The following is a 20,221-nucleotide window of genomic DNA, read 5'->3' on the forward strand; positions in this document are numbered from 1 at the left end:
GAGCGAGGGCGGGCCAGAGCCTTCCTGCGCCCCCTGCGCAGGCTGCAGCGCTCATTTCGTATAATCATTTCTTTTTACACTAAGGAAACCTAGTGCATCGGGAAATTGGATATTAAAAATATTTTTTTGCGCGCGGTAAAAATCAAGGCATTTAATTGTACAGCAAAGTTTCTCGAAAATGTATGAAAGAAAAATGAACTTCGTTCAACGACGTCACTAGTTCTCCGATTTCAACCAATGGCAGAGTGTTGGGATACATTTCCGCTTATCGGGGAGTCAACCCGCCAATCAGGACAAGTAACCGTAGAGAACTTGAGACGTCACAGACGCAGGCGGAGTTATTTCAATATCACAAAACTTTAAAAATCATAGCGCTGATATTAATATAAATATTTTAAATATTTTTCTTAGTTTGATGAACTTTTTATTAAACATCTGCGATCAATATTTTAGTTCATCAATCCCGTATGTTTATAATACTATCAAAATTAAGCGTTCTCGTTCATCCAAATATTTATTGACACACTTTATTTTATATGGTCGGTAACACTTGATAATCTATTTTTAACCACATAAATCAGGGCCCTGGCAACCTTTTTCTAATACGGGCCAGATTAAAAATGTTTGTAGACAGGCTGGATTTTCAATCTGGGAGTTATTTAGATTTAAATTTGTATCAACAGAGTGGGACATTTTGAGGCGAAACTTGGACATACTCAAAACATTGTGGATCGAACTAACTAGTGTAAGAAGTACAAAAAGAAATGGTTGAGCCGGAAGAATCTCACCACGTAATAAAGATTTTAGCTCTTTTACTTCACAATAGCCAACAGATGGAAACGTTTCCCTAATGAGGATATTTAAACATTGGCAGAATTATGAATGTTAAACAGTGTGTAAAGTGGCCACTCAAACCAGCAGATGACTGGCCATAAGCACAGTAAAATTTGTCAGCCTTTTGTACACCCGACGGACGCTCCTAGAGACATCCATCCACCAATCCAAAGTAGTTTAACCTTTTTGTCAAAGAATATCGAATGCGAGCGGTTCATTATACCTCAATTTCCCAAGCTCTAACATTGAACTAATAACTTACAACTATCGCAACATATCTTCTGTTTTTTTCTCGCACTCTCCCAAAACATTTTGACAATGAATGATTACCGAAAAAATACATTATGTAAATAAATTTAATTTAATCAATACATTTTCGGTTGTCACCCGTGAAATTGTGATTTTCTTACCTTGAATGTGTGTGGTATTTTTTAGTAAACGTAACTTATGCGTATACATATAAAATTTGCGCCCCGGAAATAATAGTGCCACATAAAAAAAAGTTTTTACAGGAAAGCAGTTGAACACTCACCAGCTACAGTAAACTAATACTCATTTGCAAAAATAGAGGCGCAACTTAAAGTTTGCTTAGTTTTACCGTCTAGTTATATGTAGGGTGGTCGGAGAAGTGACGTCCAAAGGAAAAATATAGGTGCCTCGTACTGGGGGGTATCCAAATCCCCCCACGTATGTATGTTCCGCGATTTTGCGTAGTTTTCGAATTATGATTTTACTAATGGGTTTTTGAAAATTTTCGACCGGATTGGTTTTTAATTTGCGGAAGATTTTTTTAACACATTCCTTTTAGATTGTACTTTCACACATAAATTAATCAGCTTTGTAACATTAATGAAAGCTACAAAAGTTTTGGCCTAAAATGAAGAATTTAAGTTAGAGCGAGAACTTTCAACTTAAAATTAAAAATCTAAAAAGGCGATTCCTTAGTTTCTGAGTAACTTTAATAACTGCGCTTATTTTTAAGCTTTCATAATATGAAATACAAAAAAACTAGTACTAGTTTGTTTCTTATTTTTTGGGTGATATCGTATGTGTTGGACTTGTTCCGACGTTTCGGCTACCATTGCAGGAGCCATCTTCAGGGTAAACTGAGTGTTTTATAGAAACACGGTACAAGTAACTAACACTCACTTTTTTTTTACAAAACACTCAGTTTACCCTAAAGATGGCCCCTGCAATGGTAGCCGAAACGTCGGAACAAACCCAACACACACGGTATCACCCAAAAAAGAAGACACAAATTGATAGCAGTGACCGTGAAAACCTTCGTACCTATTAAACTAGTACTAATTCGCTGAAATCTGCTCTCAAAGATACTGGGGTGGAAAATTCCTCAGTCGTTGTCACCCTGTGTTCACTGCCGACTGCTACACGTGTCGCCATTTTATCTCTAATCACAATTTCTTAGAATCGTTCTGAAGTTGGCACTTTTTTTTTTTAAAAGCCCATTAAAAAATTAGAGAGAAATAAGTAAATTTTGAAGTTGGATTGAATTCTGACATAACTGTTAATTTTGAAAACGAACGCCTAGATGCACAGATAATGTGGCTAGATTGTGTCCTATTATGTACGTATAGAGACGTTAAAGGAGCAGGCTTTGTAACCGCTCGGTAGATAAATACAGACGATCGCTAAGCATACCGTCTTGATGTTTGTCAAAGGTCAAATAAAAATCACGTTCAAGTGAGAATTTTTTGCTTGAATTGGGATTTATAAGAGTTTATAAACGCTTTGAAGTAGCCACCTTTTATCACAAAAGCCTATTAAAAATATCAATGAGAACTATTTTAAATTTTAATGAAGTATGGAAGGCGGACTTAATTTTCGGGGTCATTCACTGGTTGGATTCGGTCATATGACGTTGAGATGACAAGTCGGTAGGATCATACCGAGGTCGACAGAGATAGTACTGAAGTTAAGTGTACCGTCTCGATATGTACATATGAAGATAGCGTCCATAATCGAGGCACAGATTTTAATTACGTCTAGAACCTAGTCGAAGGTTCCTCCTGCTTGCAGACTGCCGCGCCGTGTGAGCCAGACTCTAGATTATAATATTATATGTCCAAAATTATATGTCGACGAAGTAAATCACTGAGAAACTTTAAATGAGTCCCCTGCACAATCAGCTTATAGTGACTTGTACCTCTTTACCTAAATGTCACGGATATAACATTGACATTTTGGCTTTTAGGGCCTGGTAGTTTTTTTAAAGAATCATTCCACGAATTATGCAAATAGCAAATATGTATGGTTAAGAATATATATGCATACATAACTTAAAAACCATAATTTTGGACTCATTATTATCACTCAAGTGCGATTTGTACCAACAATATAAATGTTATGAAATATGAAAAAAGGAATTTAAAATGACTTATATTTGATTTTGCCACATTATAAGTGTACAACCAGTTAAAACATGCTCAAATATAACTATCGATAAAGGTGATACCAGATAATTATTTTTTATAGACTAAAGTATGCAAATGCTGTCATTCGCCAGGTGTACTGTTTATTTGTATGTAAATTTATATCAATTCAAAAGTAGACACAATCGAAAGGTGTGTATGATAAGATGTACGCAAGAAGAAGGAATACATGTCGAGATATAGCAAGCGCATGTGGCGTTACATCCTTTCTTACAACTCCTACTCGGAAATAATACTCGTATGATTATAGTAACTATTAATAGTAGCAGTAGAAAAATTGTATTTCATGCATAAAGAGTTTAAAAAAATGTCGAATCGAAGATTCTTTAAAACTAAATTACCATTTTATTTTTCATTTCCATCAATTCCATTTCCACACCCAGTGATGCATGGGGCACTACATTGCTACTGCGATTGCAGCGTATATCGATCATTTTTGTTACATATAAGTAAGGTAACAACCGGAAGAAAAAAAATTGATAATAATCCTTAAGATAAAAATAACTTTATTTATTTACTTACATATAACTTTGAATTATCTATCCTTACCTCTGTTTTGTATAAATACATCGAACTCTTTAATAAAGAAACCAGTCTCGAAGATGTCGCGAAAGCGATGAAACCGGTCACTGCATATTCCAAATTTGTGGATTAAAGTATCACTCGTCTTTTATTTATATAATAAATTACAATGAACTTCCATCAAGAATTTTCACTTACAAACTTAAATGTTTTATTTATTTATTTATTTATTATCATTATATTACATACACAAAATTATAATTTATGTAAAGTTGCTTTGACTGTCTAATTAGGGCTATTTACCCCGTTCTAAAACAGTCAAAAAAATATAAAAAACAGTAATCAATTTATAGAAACAGTTATAAAGATACAGGACAAAGTGAAAAACAAAGTAAAAAATGGAGTAAAAACATTGTAAAAATTGTAGTAAAAACATCGTAAAATTGTAGTAAAAACATAGTAAAAAATGTAGTAAAAAAAAAACGTAGCAAAAAGAATAAATTATTAAAACAAAGTAATAAATGCAGTGAAAACATAAAAACAGAATACATAGTAAGAAACATATTTAAAGTCATAATAAAAAAATGAATGTATGTTGTATAGCAAAAAGCATATTTAAAGAAAGAAAAAAAAAAAACAGCATATTAAAAAATAAAGTAAAAGATGTAATAAAAATTTAAAAAAATAAATACAAAGTTAAAACAAGTTAAAAAGTCATGAGGATCTTAAAAATTAAATCAGCAAAAAACTAAAAATATATATTACCAATTTAAATTAAAACATGTGTTGGCCATCTAACAGCCGCCGTTAACCCCTCAGACTCCCTGCGACCAATTTCTCCAAGGAAAGTAGTCAGCAACCTCTTTAGCTTGTTTTATATAAGTAAGGATTCGAACTGTCAGTAGGATCGCAGTGAGTTACATCTTGCTGGAGGGTGTGATTCTATAAAATGCTGCGAACACCCAGTTACATTCCATCGGCAACACTACTGACTAGCCCAACTCGTTTTTGAGATCGTTCGTTCGATAAGATCACACTCATAACGGTGTGATCACAGCAGATAACCAGAGGATGAAAGGCGAGTTTATGGCGCCTCAAAAACCAAAACCTATCAGCTAAGGGAAGGTAACCCCGACATAAAAATTCACCAGAAAAAGCAACGAAAAACCACTCTGGTCATCTTTTTCCAGGAATCACTATGGCGAGTAAATCCAATAAACATTATCCTGACGGCGGAATTTAAGAGTGGCACAGGACCTAAAGGTTTTCGCTGCTGACATCGCCAACGTCAGGAGGACCTGACAAGGCACTACAAGAAGAAAATAAAGTGAGGATTAATATTACGATTCAGATGCTAGTTCAGGAATAACTAAATACCGAAGAGTAGAACCACCTATCCACTCTACCCTAGATGAATGCTCCAACATTACGAGGCGGTTTATCTCCACTTGATTCCATTTGACAAGATTTTTACTTGACAGTAGCAATCGAGTCGAAATCACTCCTCCAAGGTTCAGGTTCTATTTTACAGTCATAAAAGTAGGTATTCATTCGCCAGAATAAGGTATTGCAAGCAAATTTAGCACAATCTTAAACATGAAATAAAACTAACCTACTAACTTAACGCAAAAATCTGTCATTTTGTTATAATTAAGTTTTTCTAGGTTATTGTGCAGAGTTTAGGTCATACACTCTGTCAAAGTTTCAAAGCGCATTAAAGCGTCCACATCCAGGGTTGATGTTATTGTTGAAAAGTTCTCAAAATCACTTTTCTCAATAAAATTGCTATCTGACGAAGTCGAAGATGGGATGTACTAAAAGTTTTTCTAGGACAATGAACTTCTTAGGAGCAAACTCACTAAATGTCAAAATCGTTAGAAGTCAACTAAAGAAAGTCCTAGTTCAAACTAACAAGAAGATACTGAAGGCAGATTATAAATTATATCTATGTAATGAATGGTAATGGCATTTTCGCTTTGTTCATGCAAATTAGCCGAGATGTTCTCTGACAAGAGTCACTTCTGGTTTAATATTGCGTAAGTTTAATTAATATTAAGCCCGCATCTTACCGAGAATAGAAATTGCACCTTGATTGCAAACGCCGTAATATGAAAATTAAAAATATGCTCATACATTTTTAATACTAACTTGTACGATAAAAACATCACCTTATATTTTTATGTTATATTTATTTTGTTTACTCCACTAAATCGAATAATAATTTATGCATACTAGATTTGAAAAAATCCTGAAAAAGGAAATCGAGTGAGGATAAGTCCGCCTAGTAGCGTAGTGATTGGCGTCTTCGCCTACCATTCTTGAGGTTCTGGGTTCGATTCCTGGCAGGGTGGACGTGTAAAATTGATTTTTTAGATATTTAAAAATTACATATTTTCTTCGAGTGCAATTAAAGAGTGATTTTTCAAAGAGTTCTACGTCAAAATTTATGAAATAAAGAATGCGACTTTAATCACAACTAAAAGCTACATAACCAACGAAAAAATTCGTTCACTCTCTATCGCTTCATTTGTAATTACATTTTAAAAATTTCACATATTTACTCGAAATGCCCTAAAAAAAATTATTTGAGTAATAATTTTGATGATGGCAAATAACCAAAGTATATTATTTTAGTGATTGCATGACTTAAGTATATTGATTGATTTAGGTGATCAGCAACATGGTTTTCGGTCTGGTAAATCAATCACGACCAATCTCTTGTCTTTTACCGGTACCATTTTAAGGGGTCCAGAGAAAAATAAACAATTTGATGTGATTCATACCAATTTTTCCAAAGCTTTTGACAAGCTCGATCACCAAATACTGTTGACCAAACTGTCTACGTTTGGAATTCGTAATCCACTGTTATCGTTCTTTAAGTCAAAAATCTCAGTGAAAGAAAACATTTTATAAGGGTAAATAACTCCATTTCAAACAGCATTCATATATTTTCCGATGCACCTCAGGGTTCTTACCTTGCTCCTTTGCTATTCTATCTATTCATCAATGATCTAAAAAATGTTTTTCTTACTTCATCAATTTGGCTGTTGCTGACGACACTAAGATTCTCAAACAAATTGACAGCCCTTCCGATTGTTCACTATAACAATCTGATTTACTGTGTTTGAGCACCTGGTGCTCATCCAATAATCTACTTCTTAACTTAAGTAACTGCAAGGTTATGAGATATTTTCGTCTGGAAAATCCAATCATATACGACTACTCACTGAACGATGAAATATTATCATGGTGTCTTGTATATACAATTTAGGTAATTATACTTGACACTAAAATTTCTTTTACAATTTATATTGAACAGGTTATTAATAAATTCTCAAAACTTATTGGATTTATTAACAAAAGCACAACTTACTTAAAAAATATCAAAACCCTTAAAACTCTCTTCTGTTCCCTGATTCGCCTGCACCTAGAGTATTCCTCTGTTATCTGGTCTCCATATTATGATGTTCACATCAAAAATATTGAATCAGTTCAACATTGATTTTTACGAAAGATAGGCTGGATGTTGGGCTTATCCAGAGACCAATATACGTATAATGAGCTAGAAACTAGCTTTAATATATCTTCTCTTCAAGACCGTCGAAATAAATACGACCTTCAGTCTTATTAAAAATTTCAACTCACTCTTTGATGCGCCTGAACTACTGAGCTTCATAAAATTAAATATCCCAACTAGAAACCTCAGACAAAACTTACTCTTTCATACCGATAGCCATAGGACTAACTATGGTTTTCATTCCCCTAGGGCCAGAATTCTTAGGTCTTCAAACAAACATACCAGTCTTGATTTCTTTGAAAACAAGTTGTCTTCTTTCAAACGATCACTGAATCAAATTCAATTATAATCACCTCTTTCCCGCTTCCACCCCACCAAATCTACTATATACTATTGTGTCTTTTTTCCTTTATAATAATTTGCCATATTTAAATATGTCCTTAAAAATGCCTATTGGGCGTATATATAAATAAATGACTCGTCATGTATAAAAACCCAATTAATCTGATGAAAATGGTCAAAACACAAATCAATGTTTTTCTCCAAAAGATTTTTTTGACATGAGCCACTTTGAAAAATCACTCTTCAATTCATAAAGACTGGTTACGCGTGATTGTTTACTGCTATTTGTATATTTTGCTTTTCGGCTTTATTTTGAAAATTAGGAACCTGAGCAGTCCGGCAGTACCTACTGCATTACAATAATTTACAAATTCCACATTCAAAAATAAAGCTGAGTGCTTTTTTATTTTACTGAAAAAAAAAGAATATGTCTTCTGTGATCACCGCAGTATAAAGCAGAAAACATAATAGTGATTACCGCTGTCTTAAAATAAATATCGCTAAAAAGATGTCAATGACATTATTACCACTGCATCCAATATCCAATCCGGATACACAAAGTCGAATTGAGAAATAAGTACACAACCGATCATTCCCGCAAATGATATCTGGTGGATCGAGGGGGAACATTTTAAACAGGTGAGTCGATTTCCATTGTATATTAAGTGGCAGTAAACGTCCTTCGTAACCTGTGTGTTGGCTGACCTTGTAGGACCACCTCGAATAAGTTCATGCGCTCTGTAGCTATCAAGAAGATAACATTTGCGCCTCTCTCTCGCGTCACCAAAGACAAAGGCATAGAATTATAATGTACCAGAGGGCGCGCAGAATCATGTTTGCATGCATCGCACTGTGTCCATAAATCTGAGATCCCCCGCCTGCACGCATGCGTAAAGCGGCCGCACAATTTTACCAGACCGCGAACAATTTATTATCAAAACACAAATATTAGATAATTTTGTGAATTGTTATGTTATGTTTTACTACAAAAAAAAATTACTGACTGAACTATAAAAAAACAGGTACTTTTATTAGACAAACGTAAACAAAATAGTAAAATAATAATTTAGTTATTAAGTTAATTAATATTATACTAAGGTTTATAATTAGAAAGCCGCGTTAAAAAATCAACCAAATGTCTATCTCTGACAGAAGGTAAAATAATCGAATTCTTAAATAATATTATTTGTGAATTTGCTACTTACACATGAAATGTGATCCCACCCTATTCTTATTTAATCCCAGCAGTATTTTGATACTTAAAAACACAACACAACACGGCATAATTGAATATAAATCGGCAGTTGCGGACTAAGCAAGGTCTACAGAGTAACAAATGGTCAAAACGTAAAACTGTTCATTAATGAGTAGTTTAGTCGGCTTCAGTTTGATGCGCGTACGCGGCTTCTGAACTAATATGATTAATTGGTTTTGATCTTTTAATCAAATTTGGCAAGCATTTGGACATAATCAAACATTGTTGAATTACTACCTGGTAAAAGAAGAAGTATAAAAATTGGAAAATTGTTTCCAGGCGTTGCCTAGTAGGTGATTTGGTTCAGCCGGATGAATCTCACCCGCGTGATAAAGGTTTCAGCTCTTTTACTTCACAAAAGTCAACAGATGGAAGAGTTGAGGAAATGTGGATGTTCAAACATGGGCAGAATGGTGAATGTTACACAGTGTGTAAAGTGGCCACTTAAACCAGCCAATGACAGGTCATAAGCCCTGTAAATGCCTAGACTTCCATATCCCTTCTCAAAAAAAAAAACATTTTCCCTCTCTGTTGAAATAAATTTAAATTGGAAATGGATATTTTTTTATTTCGCTTTCATTTTTAATAAAAACTGAAAAACTTTTATTTATTAAGTATTATTGTAGCATTATTTTTTTTTTCATTACAACAATTTTTTTCATTATATTTCTTACTATAATTGAGTGAATTTCTAGAAAACATAACTCAATTATCATTTCAATTATGCTTTTATATATATATATTCTTTTTCTGATGATTTAAATCATGCTCTTATTTTGTGTTATTTTTTTTTTAATACTACTATATTTTACTATTATTTTGTTGATTTTAATGATACCACTAATTTATATATTTGATTATGTGTGATTCTTAATTTGTATAATTTATATTTTAAAAATTATTTCTGATTATCTTTTTTGCATTGTATTCTTTGGAATTTGATTATTGTGATTCTATGTCATTATAATTTGATCTAATTAATTTTACTATGTATTTTTATTGTGGCTTGACACGGGCATAGCCTAAAAAGCCTAAATAAGTTCATAAATATTTAATTTTGTAATTTTGAATGAATAAAAAAAAAATTTAAAAAAACCTAGTTAAATAACAGCCACTTCATTTTAATGTTAAATTATTCTCAATCTTACTTTGTTATAATTATATTTAGAACAAAAGATTTTCTCATGTTAATTGTTATCTTTTATTTGTCACCTTAGATATGTTGTGATTCTTTTTTACTTTTTTGCGTTTTTTTTAAATATTTTATTTTCACTAAATTGTTTAGTTTTAATTATTCTATTAAATGTCATAAATTTTTCACTGCTGTGATTATTTCTGTAAAACTTTTTACAGTAAAAGGTTCTTTAAACCGATGATGTATAAATAAATAAGTATTTATTCATACAAAAATATAAAAAAATGCATGACTTGAGACATAACTACGTATTAAAACCTTTCGTGTACTAGTCGGAATGTAGCGTCCAGTAATGCATAGGTTAAATTACGACTTTCCTTTAATATATGTATGGCCTCTCCTCATGACTGGATCCGTTTTTTATATTTAACAAATTAGTCATGTTCACCGCATCTATGCACTGCTGTATACGAGTGTGAGTATTCTTCGATGGAATATTATTACCTGGGTTGTTTCATAACATATTATTCCCATTTGTGTACCTTATAATGTACTGCATGAGTTGATCGCGGTGATATAACGGATCTCTTCGGATGAACTGTGACCGGACGCTGGCTGACTGACTTGCGTCTCGTGACGTAATGTCCGGATATAAAAGTTCACAGTAATAATCTGTACAAAAAACAGATATCAGTGTGCATGTCACTCTCTCTGTTGACGGCTATAAAGTTTGTGCAATAGCAAATTATTTCAATTACGACGCTTTTTCATCGCGGGGTCATTTATATCAAATCTGGTAGAGAAACTATAATTTCCAATTTTGGTTTTTACCGTCGAAATTATACGTAAAATAATGACCAAACAAACTAATCACCACGCTGTTTATCCGTTAGAGTAGGCGGAGAGGATAGAACGCCATATCACTCTGTCTTTGCTCATAGATCTCACTTTCTCTATGATCATACACCTTCTCATGCACGCATGCCGATCATTCCGACTTTTGTCCATCTTCAAGTGCCATGTATTTATCGGTCTTCCTCGTTTTCTGCATCCATCAACATTCTCATGGTTAATCCTTTTTGCCGTTCTTTTAAAATTAAAAAAAATGATCTTAAAAATAATTTGTTCATTTATTTTGTCCTTAACGTTAACGAATGCAATTTGATTTCAGACAAATGAGATTTAAATTTTTAAAAATGATTGCACAACTCCAGGTGTCTCAAAGAAGATGCCACAGGTTAATAATTGTGAAATACGAGATTCTGATTGGTGTTTTCCACGTTGCAGTTACGCAGATGTGTGAACAGCATTTGCAAGGTTAATACAAATAGCTGTATTTATTTAAGTGTGTGTACATTGAAAGCATCCACTACATACCCAAATCCGTTTTATAAACTAAATGTTTTTCTTCGGATTCACTCATACAAGCAAGCAATTTTTTTTCTCATAACGAATTGATTATATTTCTTCTTCTACTAAGAAAATTCAGTAAGGAAAAGCGTGAACAAATATTTACATTTACAACTTTCAATGTCCTTTTCACTGTCACTATAAAACCCCCCCTCATCGTCTACAAGGTACTGACAAGGGTATAAATAAAATGATAAAAAAGGCCTTCTCCCAGTTCAAACCCCTTTATGTCGACAGTGATAGGAAACGTTAGTTACTACTCTCTGGAGCACCAGAACGCCCCCGGGTGACACTCGAGGCCGATCACCGGAGGCGCACCCAAAAGCAGCAGACTTACCCAATGACTACTGGTTGCAAAGCAACTTTTGCCACCACTCATACTTACTCAAATTGTAATTATTGAAGAATTTTACCTAGTGGAGCGAAAGCAATAAAGGAGACGTATATTCCGTGCTCAGGGAAGTCCTTAGAATGAGATGTCCACTGACTCAGGCCCCAGACACGTCCGGTGACTCCTGTTTAATAAATGATTATTTACCCCCTCCTATAAAGGCGGCACAGACATGAGTTCCGCACCTAGACCAGCATGGATCCATTTCTCCCGTATGTGTGCTATCTACAGGCGCAGTAGGCCCGGGGGTTATTTCGGTCGAGATCGAGGGGTCCCCGACAAATCCCATCCTTGTGTGTGTACAGGCGGGTGAAGAATGCGGTTCTGGGTGTGAAATAAAACCTGAACCCTGGACGAGCGTTTTTGACTCGATGGCTTCTGGGTGGACCGCCGTACTGCAATGCGGACTCTGGTTAGAGAAGCATTCACGTGACCTTTAAATAAGGTCAAAGAAAGAGCTGTTTACATACCGTGGGCCAATTGCTCGGCGTTAACAGAAAATGAAAGCACCGCGCGCTGTATGTAAATGCTACAAGTGACTTAATACTACGGATTTATACCATCAACTTGATATTTCAGGATTATTACATTTAAAAAAATTGAATCGGGTTGTGGTCCCGCGGCTAGTGTCTCGGACTCACGGATCTATGATCCATGGTTTGAATCCAACTTTACCCCATCTTGATTCCTATTTTCTAATAGTGAGTTATTGACGAATTGAAAATGACCCTAAATATAAATATTCGGGTATAAATCATAAGAACGCAAATATTTATTTGAAAAAAAATAAAAAATATTTGGTTATCTGCCTACAGAGTACGGTGTTAAATTAATATAAGTAAAACATCATCGTTCTCTTTTCGTATCTAATGGTGCATCAGAGCACTACATTGGTAGACCAACCGGACTCTATCTTGATCATTTTTGTTAGCTGAACGTACTGTAATCATTCTTACGCTTCAAATGGCTAGCCCAGAGACTTCATTTCAATGTATAGTGCAAATATTTAGTCAATTTTCAACCATAAATATGTACCTATCTTTAAAACTATTTTATGTATTAGGGATATCAACATTAATACATGTAAAAAATGTAACAAATGAAATATACAGAGAATAAGACCAATGAAAGTCATCCACAGAAATACATGAAATACTCGTACAATACATGTCAGTGTGTTTGTGTGAGTATAAGTGTGTGAGAGGGTGGGTGAGTGGGTGTTATTTATTTATTTTGTTCATTAACGCCCAAAAGTCATTCACAAAAAATAAAAATGAAATACATGGTAACATCCTAAATAATAAACACAGAATATACAGAAACAATATGTGAAATAAGTTAAAAAGGATATAATAAAAAGTTTAACAGAGTAAAAAAAAACAATAATAACAAAAGTATGCAAGAAAAAACAGTAAGCATATAAACAAAAAATGCAAAGATATATGATATGATATATGATATGATATATGATATACTTATGAAATAAATTCTGTAAAGCAAACAATAAATAAAGTGTTACGGTTAGCAAGAAAGACATGTTTAAGTTAAATTAATAAACAAGCAAGCATATATTATCAAATAAAAATATGTATCTATGAAATGCGTATTTGCCAATACTACAATGCAATTTGATATGATAGTAAAATGGAATGAGGGTGGACATGTGTGTAAATATTATTGCACAAGTGTCAAAAATAAATAAAATATAAAGAATTAGATATAAAAAAGATTTTACTGTAGAAATTACTAAGTATAAGAGACAAATTTGTGTTTTTAAACGAGCATTTCAAATGTCAATTTGTTACGATCAAACGGATCAATAAGGGGAAAGTAGAGAGAGTATAAGTAGAGAGTTCTGGGCATAGTTCGTACGAACTGCTGGTGCATGAAATCGAGAGTTCGACGTGTGAAGGGTGCGGTAGCCAGGGACATTTAATGATAACTCCGACAAAAGAGCCGGGCTATTAAGCTATGTCCACTAAGAATGTCATGTAGGACCCCCATGTCTAATAGTAGACATTGAAATATATGTATATATTTGTTTTATAATGAAAATATTATAATATCATCATCATTACATTTCCACTCACGAGTTGGAGCATATGATGTCCACAAAAATCATCCAGGCATTTCTGTCGGCTGCCAGCTCCTGTGCATTCTCCAAAATCAGGTTCACGTCCCGCAGTTCTGATATGAACTGCCAACGAACAGTCAGCGGTGGACGTCCAGGACGTCGAGAACCTGATGCCTTGTAAAGTAGACAAGCGTGGTTAATCTCTCAGGAGGCATTCGCAGTACGTGGCCAATCCAACCGTATCGCTTTCATTTGATGACAGTTGTCACCGAAGTTTGTTGCATCCGTTCTCTTATTACTTCATTCCGCACACGCCTAAGATCCTTCTGAGACACATATTCTCAAAACTCAGTATTTGGCTAATTTGGGCCCGAAATATTCTAATATACCTAGCTACAATATGTTCATACACAACTTATTTTCTCAAATTAAACTGTTGGGGTAAATGGGAAGAAATTGTCTTAAGGCAATATGCCCGCCCTTATGCATATGTATGTAAAGTGTTTTAATAAATAAAATCTTACACAATAGTTTTTTTGTTGCTAGAGTTCGTTTATTTCGTAAGCGTTTTATGATTGCAACTGATTCCATTAAAAAATAATAATAACATTTATATTTATTTTTAAAGCTTGCAAAATATTTTCTAAGGAGATTAAACTACGCTAAGAAAAGTCATAATCCCAACGTTGATAAATTGGAATCAATAAATATGATTTTAGTCACGAGAATGTCTCGTGGGTTTTTAGTCTTGATTAATTCTCCACAATTTGTCGAATTTAACACATTGCAAATATTATGAATTATTAACTTTGATCATGAAAAGAAAACCAAAGCATAAAAACCCTTTTAAAAAATACACGCGGTACAACAATGTTTTAATGTTTGTAGACAGGCTGAATTTCCTCCCCGGGGATTTATTTTGATCTAGATTTGTTAAGACAGATTCAGAAAACGTTTTTGAGATGGGAATATAAAGGTCTAGGCATTTACAGGGCTCATGACCTGTCATTGTAAGGTTTAAGTGGCCACTTTACACATTGTGTAACATTCACATTTCCTCAACTCTTCCATCTCTTGACTTTTGTGAAGTAAAAGAGCTGAAACTGATAAGCACTGTAAATGCCTAGACTCCCATATTCCCTTCTCAAAAATGTTTTCTCTCTCTGTTGCAACAAATTTCAAGATGAACAACTCCTTGGGGAGAAAATCCAGCCAGTCTGCAAGCATTTTGATATACTTAAAACATTGTTGAATTTTTGGGATTATTAATTTTAAAAGGACTCGGCCAGTGCTCATTGTTGACAGTTACTGCTGAATGTCACTGTGGTATTTGTTAATAATTGTTTGTACAAGTATTGAGCTAAAATAAAGTAGAGCATAATACGCATAGCGGGTTGTCAATAATAATTGTTGCTTGAGTTGATTTTCACAGAACTACAGAAAAATAGTCATTTATAATTATGTTACTAACATATTATGTACCTACTTATGTGTAGGTACAAATTAATGAACATTTTTTGTAGATTATCTATAAAATAAATCCCGGCTCGCCACTGGTGGGGCTACCTTTGGCGCAGTGGGCTGGGGAGGTTGCACGGCGTCTATCATGAACCGCCCAATAAATGTTCAGTTCAAAAATTAAAACTTACTTAAAGGATCCGGTTGGAGCATATCCTGCCATTTCAGTATGCGGCGACGGATATCGCCTTGTCATTTGACACAATTAGGCCCCTAGGAGTGCAGCCTTCTCCCATGAGCGGGCGTGTCAGTAGGTGGCTGTCGTCCTGGGTCACACAAAATATAATCAACATATATATTAATTAATTCTCAGTGTGATGCTTCAATGTCCCTCGACGTTCCCACCTGAGACATTGTTTCAACCTATGAAGGTACTGGACATTAGACATTTTTTTTAAATAGTCATTGACACATTTCTAGTCATGCGGTTACAAAACGAGATTCCAGCATAGTTCTCGTACGAGATTTTAACAAAATACGTACGAATTTTGCTTGGAAAAAAATATCTTTTGTTGCCCCTAGAATGTTCTGGAAGAACATATTAAGTTCTTCAAAACGAAAGCCATTTTCAGAAGTGTTTAAGTTTGGATTTCGTCTAAGGGAAGATACTATTGTAGGAGACTGCTGCAAGACATTGTATAGATTTATTTACTATTAAGCATGTCCAGATGTTTTTTAAAATTTATGTAATAATTGTTATTTTTACTATTCTATAATAATATGCATGCTTCTACTTTCCATTATGTTGTATCCCAACTCAACACAGGGCTCTTGGCCTCATAGAGTTAGGGATACGTTATAATTTTATTTTTAATATGTATATTTGTATGAATATTTACAACAAAAAAGTTTTACATTCCAATATACAGGACCAACCTGCCAATGGTTATGCCTGTTGGAAGGGTTATCTCTATGTTAAATAATATCACTTTGGACATTGACATTTTTCACGTCTCTGAGGGAGTTTTTCGTTACAAGATTCTCTTACTTTTTTAACATATTATTCTTTGGATATTATGTATACTAATGTGTTTTTTTTAATATATACCTAATTTCACTTGATTATTTTAATTATTTACATATGTATGAATTAAGATATTCCATTTTATAATGTACATATATATGAATGAATAAATAAAATTGAAAATTGAAAATATAAAAAGAATGAATTTTGATAACATTAACAACTAAACACGCTCGTGATTATGCCGACCATAGCAGTCAAAATCGTGTATCTCATTTCGAAAATGACGTCTACAGCCGTCAGTTCAAAAGACATTACTGGAGATAAGACGTCTATAGTCTGTCAAACTGAAGTATCTATATGGAAGTAACTAAGTCATTATATTATTACGTTACGTCCCTATAAAAAACAGTTGGCTAAAATAAGTCCCAGTAGTCGAATAAGATTTATTTCAAACCATCAGCTACAGTTCAATCGGAAGTGAAATATTACAAAAAATAAGAAAGTTATGATGTATGTTTGTCCATACGAATGGATCCTATGAAAAAAAGCGTCCGCTGAGTGGGTCATATGATAGTAAAATGTCCGCGAACGTGTTAAATATTTTTTTTACATCAGGTTTTTACCAACTAAGATTTGACACACATTTCTTACATAATTTATACTGTACATCTATCATATATCCCATCACATAAATTCTAGATTACAGATCAGACCAAAAACACATTAAATTATTACCGGTGTTGCCTTTTGTTGACGAAATTTCTGAGAGCGTCGCAGCGTCCATATTATTTTTGACTCGCGGTGAGATAAGACCGCCAACGACCGATGATGAACGCCGTAGTACTGTCTCAAACGTTGTCATTCACGTTGATGAATGTTCCAAGAATTTGATAACCTTTAATTCATTTATCTATTTGGTCTGCAAACAATGAAAAATAATCATTAAAATACAGAAATATTCTAATAAAAAAGTCTGTACGTATTTTTCATCAATTGAACACTAATTAATCCAAATTCAAATAAAATTAACAATAAAAATAATTAAAATTAAGTTATTGTAAAAAATAATTGATTAATATAAAACACATCTTATATACACATGTAAACACTAATGAAATACACATTTAATTAAAATTGAAAAAAAAAATTTTCTAAAATTAAATTATTGTTAAACAGTATGTACTTAAGAAATTACATAAATACTTTCCGATCTTTTAGATTGCTGATTAATGAACATACAGAGCCATTGATTTTTTTCCATAGTATGAAATACCTGTATAATTACAGCAATTTTATAGTAAGAATTTAGGTGTGCAAGTTTTCGACATACATTTCCAAATGTTTTTTTATCATACCCGATAATTATCTACATACAACTAAGTTAACTACATATTATGATATCATCTTCAATTTTATTCTGCAAAATGGGTCCAGAGTTCAATACATTCTGTTTGCAGTGCGTTATATTGCGAAATATTTTTATTACCAAGGATAAATACAAAAGCCTTTCAAATAATCTATTACGCGGTTTAATTTTAAGAAAAAAATAAGCTTAAGTTATAATGTCTATATTTTATTGACGGCAGCATTAGGTTCTTGGCGCCCTAGACGTTGACTGCTGAAAGATCGTCACCGAGACGAAGCGAGCTGATGCAGGAAGAGGCGCAGGAGTTGGCAGCCGAGAAGTCTAAGGGCTATTATTTTTGGGCACTACTTTTCGTTCGGAGAAAGGACATAGTAGGTACACAAAGTTTTAAAAAAAACTGTCAGTTTTATTATTCTGTATCGAAGTTTCATCGTAAGGTAAATAATATGTGCTGTTATTGTAAAAGTAAATCTAGTGTGACAAATGTTCTTACCATTAAAAATTATCTCCCAAATAATAAGTATGTTATGTTCTAAATTTAAAAGAATAAGCGCTCGTAATATTATTTGACAAAGTTAGATTTTGTAATAATAATTTATGGTAAAGTTTTACGAAGTAAATGCCTATTTAATCAATTAAATAAAATAGGACGAAAGAACTCAAAGGCTTAAGAATGGAAGCAAAAATGGGTGATTTAATTTTCAATCGTCTTTTGTATGCTGATGATGCCGCGCTTCTTGCTAACGACAAAGAGGAACTGCAACTCTTGGTAACTAAAGTCTACGATGTTTCAAAGGAAGCGATTTGCTGATGAATGTCGATAAATCGAATGTGATGAGGTTCTTGAAAGTATTTATACTAGAGTAATTTGTATATCTGGGAAGTATGTTTATTAGGGATGGAAAAGATTTTGGAAGGAGGGTGAGTGCTGGGAACAGAGTAAACGGTGCACTTAAATCAACCTTGGCAAATAAATATTTGTCGCAAGACGCAAAATTAGCAGTTTGCAATGGAGTCCTGGTCCCGACCCTAATGTATGGGCGCGAATAATGGACTTGGAAAACAGGAATGAAAGTAGGCTTAATGCAGTCGAAAAACGATATCTCAGGCGAAGGTGTGGTAAAACTACGTACGATAGATGCACAAATGTTGAGATCCGTATATTATGAAAGGCTGAGAAAGCATTATCGACAAAATCAAAAAAGAAGCTCTTGCTCTGAAAGTTTGGACATGTTTTGCTATGAAAGTTTGGACATTTACAATGCGAATTTTGATGGATACAGAAACAGAAGAAGACCGAGAAAGGCATGGCATGACCTAATCCAGCAAATACTTGAAGATGGACATGTTAAAAGCCGGAATAATCGATGGACGTGCATGAGAAGATGTATGAATGTAGAGGAAGCGAGATATGTATGCGTGATGGCGAGAGTGATGTGGCGTTCTATCCTCTGCATACCCTTACGGGAAAACGCCGTGATGGTTTGTTTGTTTGTTGTTTGAAATAAAATAGCCTCAATTGTATGGCTTTCAATCAATAATAAGCTTTTCAACATTTGGAAAACTCGTTTAGAAAGTAATGACCCGTCATTGGCTAATTTAATTGATAACCTAACAAACGGTATCACATTCATAATTCTGTCTATGTTTAAAATCGACGTTATTTTAATTCTTACATCCACATTATTTTGTGAAGTAAAACAGCGTCCACAAAGAATCGAGACCTACTTTAAATATTATTGATTTTAAGTTTGATTCAAACTTTTATATCTTATATGTAAACTACATACATATGTACGTAAAATTGTAAATTTCAAAGCTATTCTGCGTGGCCTGTTCCATAATTTTCTAAGAAACGGTAATCGCAAAGCTGAACGTATTTTCTCCACGAGTCTAGAAAAGTGAGTTGACTCTTCAAGATTATGATCTAATCGTCCTTTACGCAATCAGGCTTATCGAAACATTGAATGTACATATATGTATCTTCATATGATTAATATTATTTTCATTATTTGAACTTGGTGCAATGTATTTGAATTTCATTATTAGTTTAACATACCTAACACAGTTGATTCCTTGTTACCCAATGCATTTGATAGCCCAATTTATTGCTACAGGTAATTCTCAGCAAACATGCCATAATCTCATCACTAACCCACGTGTTTCTGCAATCCTTTCTCTTCATAACTAACGCTACACGCAAAATTTCAAAACCGTCCCATATTTTAATAATTTCTTACAAAATGGGGGTTTATTTTGACACAAAATTAAATTTTGAACATCATGTAGATTACATAACTCGTAAGTCACTTAAGCTACTGGGGTTCCTAAGGGAGAGTAACCAAACCCTTTAAAAAACCGGAAACTGTCATATGTCTATATATGAGTTTGATTCCCAGTAATCTTGAGTATGCCTCATGCGTATGGAGTCCGCAATATC

The 20,221-nt window shown here is 33.7% G+C and overlaps 1 protein-coding gene across 4 annotated transcripts in view; it reads right to left on the reverse strand.

Moving 5' to 3' along the window:
- LOC148282631 (uncharacterized) overlaps positions 1–17,269 on the reverse strand; it is a 167,868-nt gene extending 150,599 nt beyond the window's left edge. For 2 of the 4 annotated variants that reach the window (XM_088224763.1, XM_088224765.1), the window contains exons 1-2: positions 17,151–17,253; positions 15,580–15,714 (exon numbers count right to left, since the gene is read on the reverse strand). In XM_088224763.1, coding sequence (XP_088080889.1) covers positions 15,580–15,644 — 65 coding nt within the window. In that variant the 5' untranslated portion in view covers positions 15,645–15,714; positions 17,151–17,253. Of the gene's footprint in view, positions 1–13,861; positions 14,105–15,579; positions 15,715–17,150 lie in introns of those variants that run through there. The other 2 variants (XR_015822053.1, XM_088224764.1) reach the window with 2 other exon arrangements.
- Between the last annotated feature and the right edge of the window lie 2,952 nt (positions 17,270–20,221).

Source organism: Micrasema longulum, unplaced genomic scaffold, assembly GCF_059751315.1.
Source record: "Micrasema longulum isolate JH-2025_06_02 unplaced genomic scaffold, ASM5975131v1 h1tg000308l, whole genome shotgun sequence".
In the NCBI taxonomy this organism is placed as follows: domain Eukaryota; kingdom Metazoa; phylum Arthropoda; class Insecta; order Trichoptera; family Brachycentridae; genus Micrasema; species Micrasema longulum.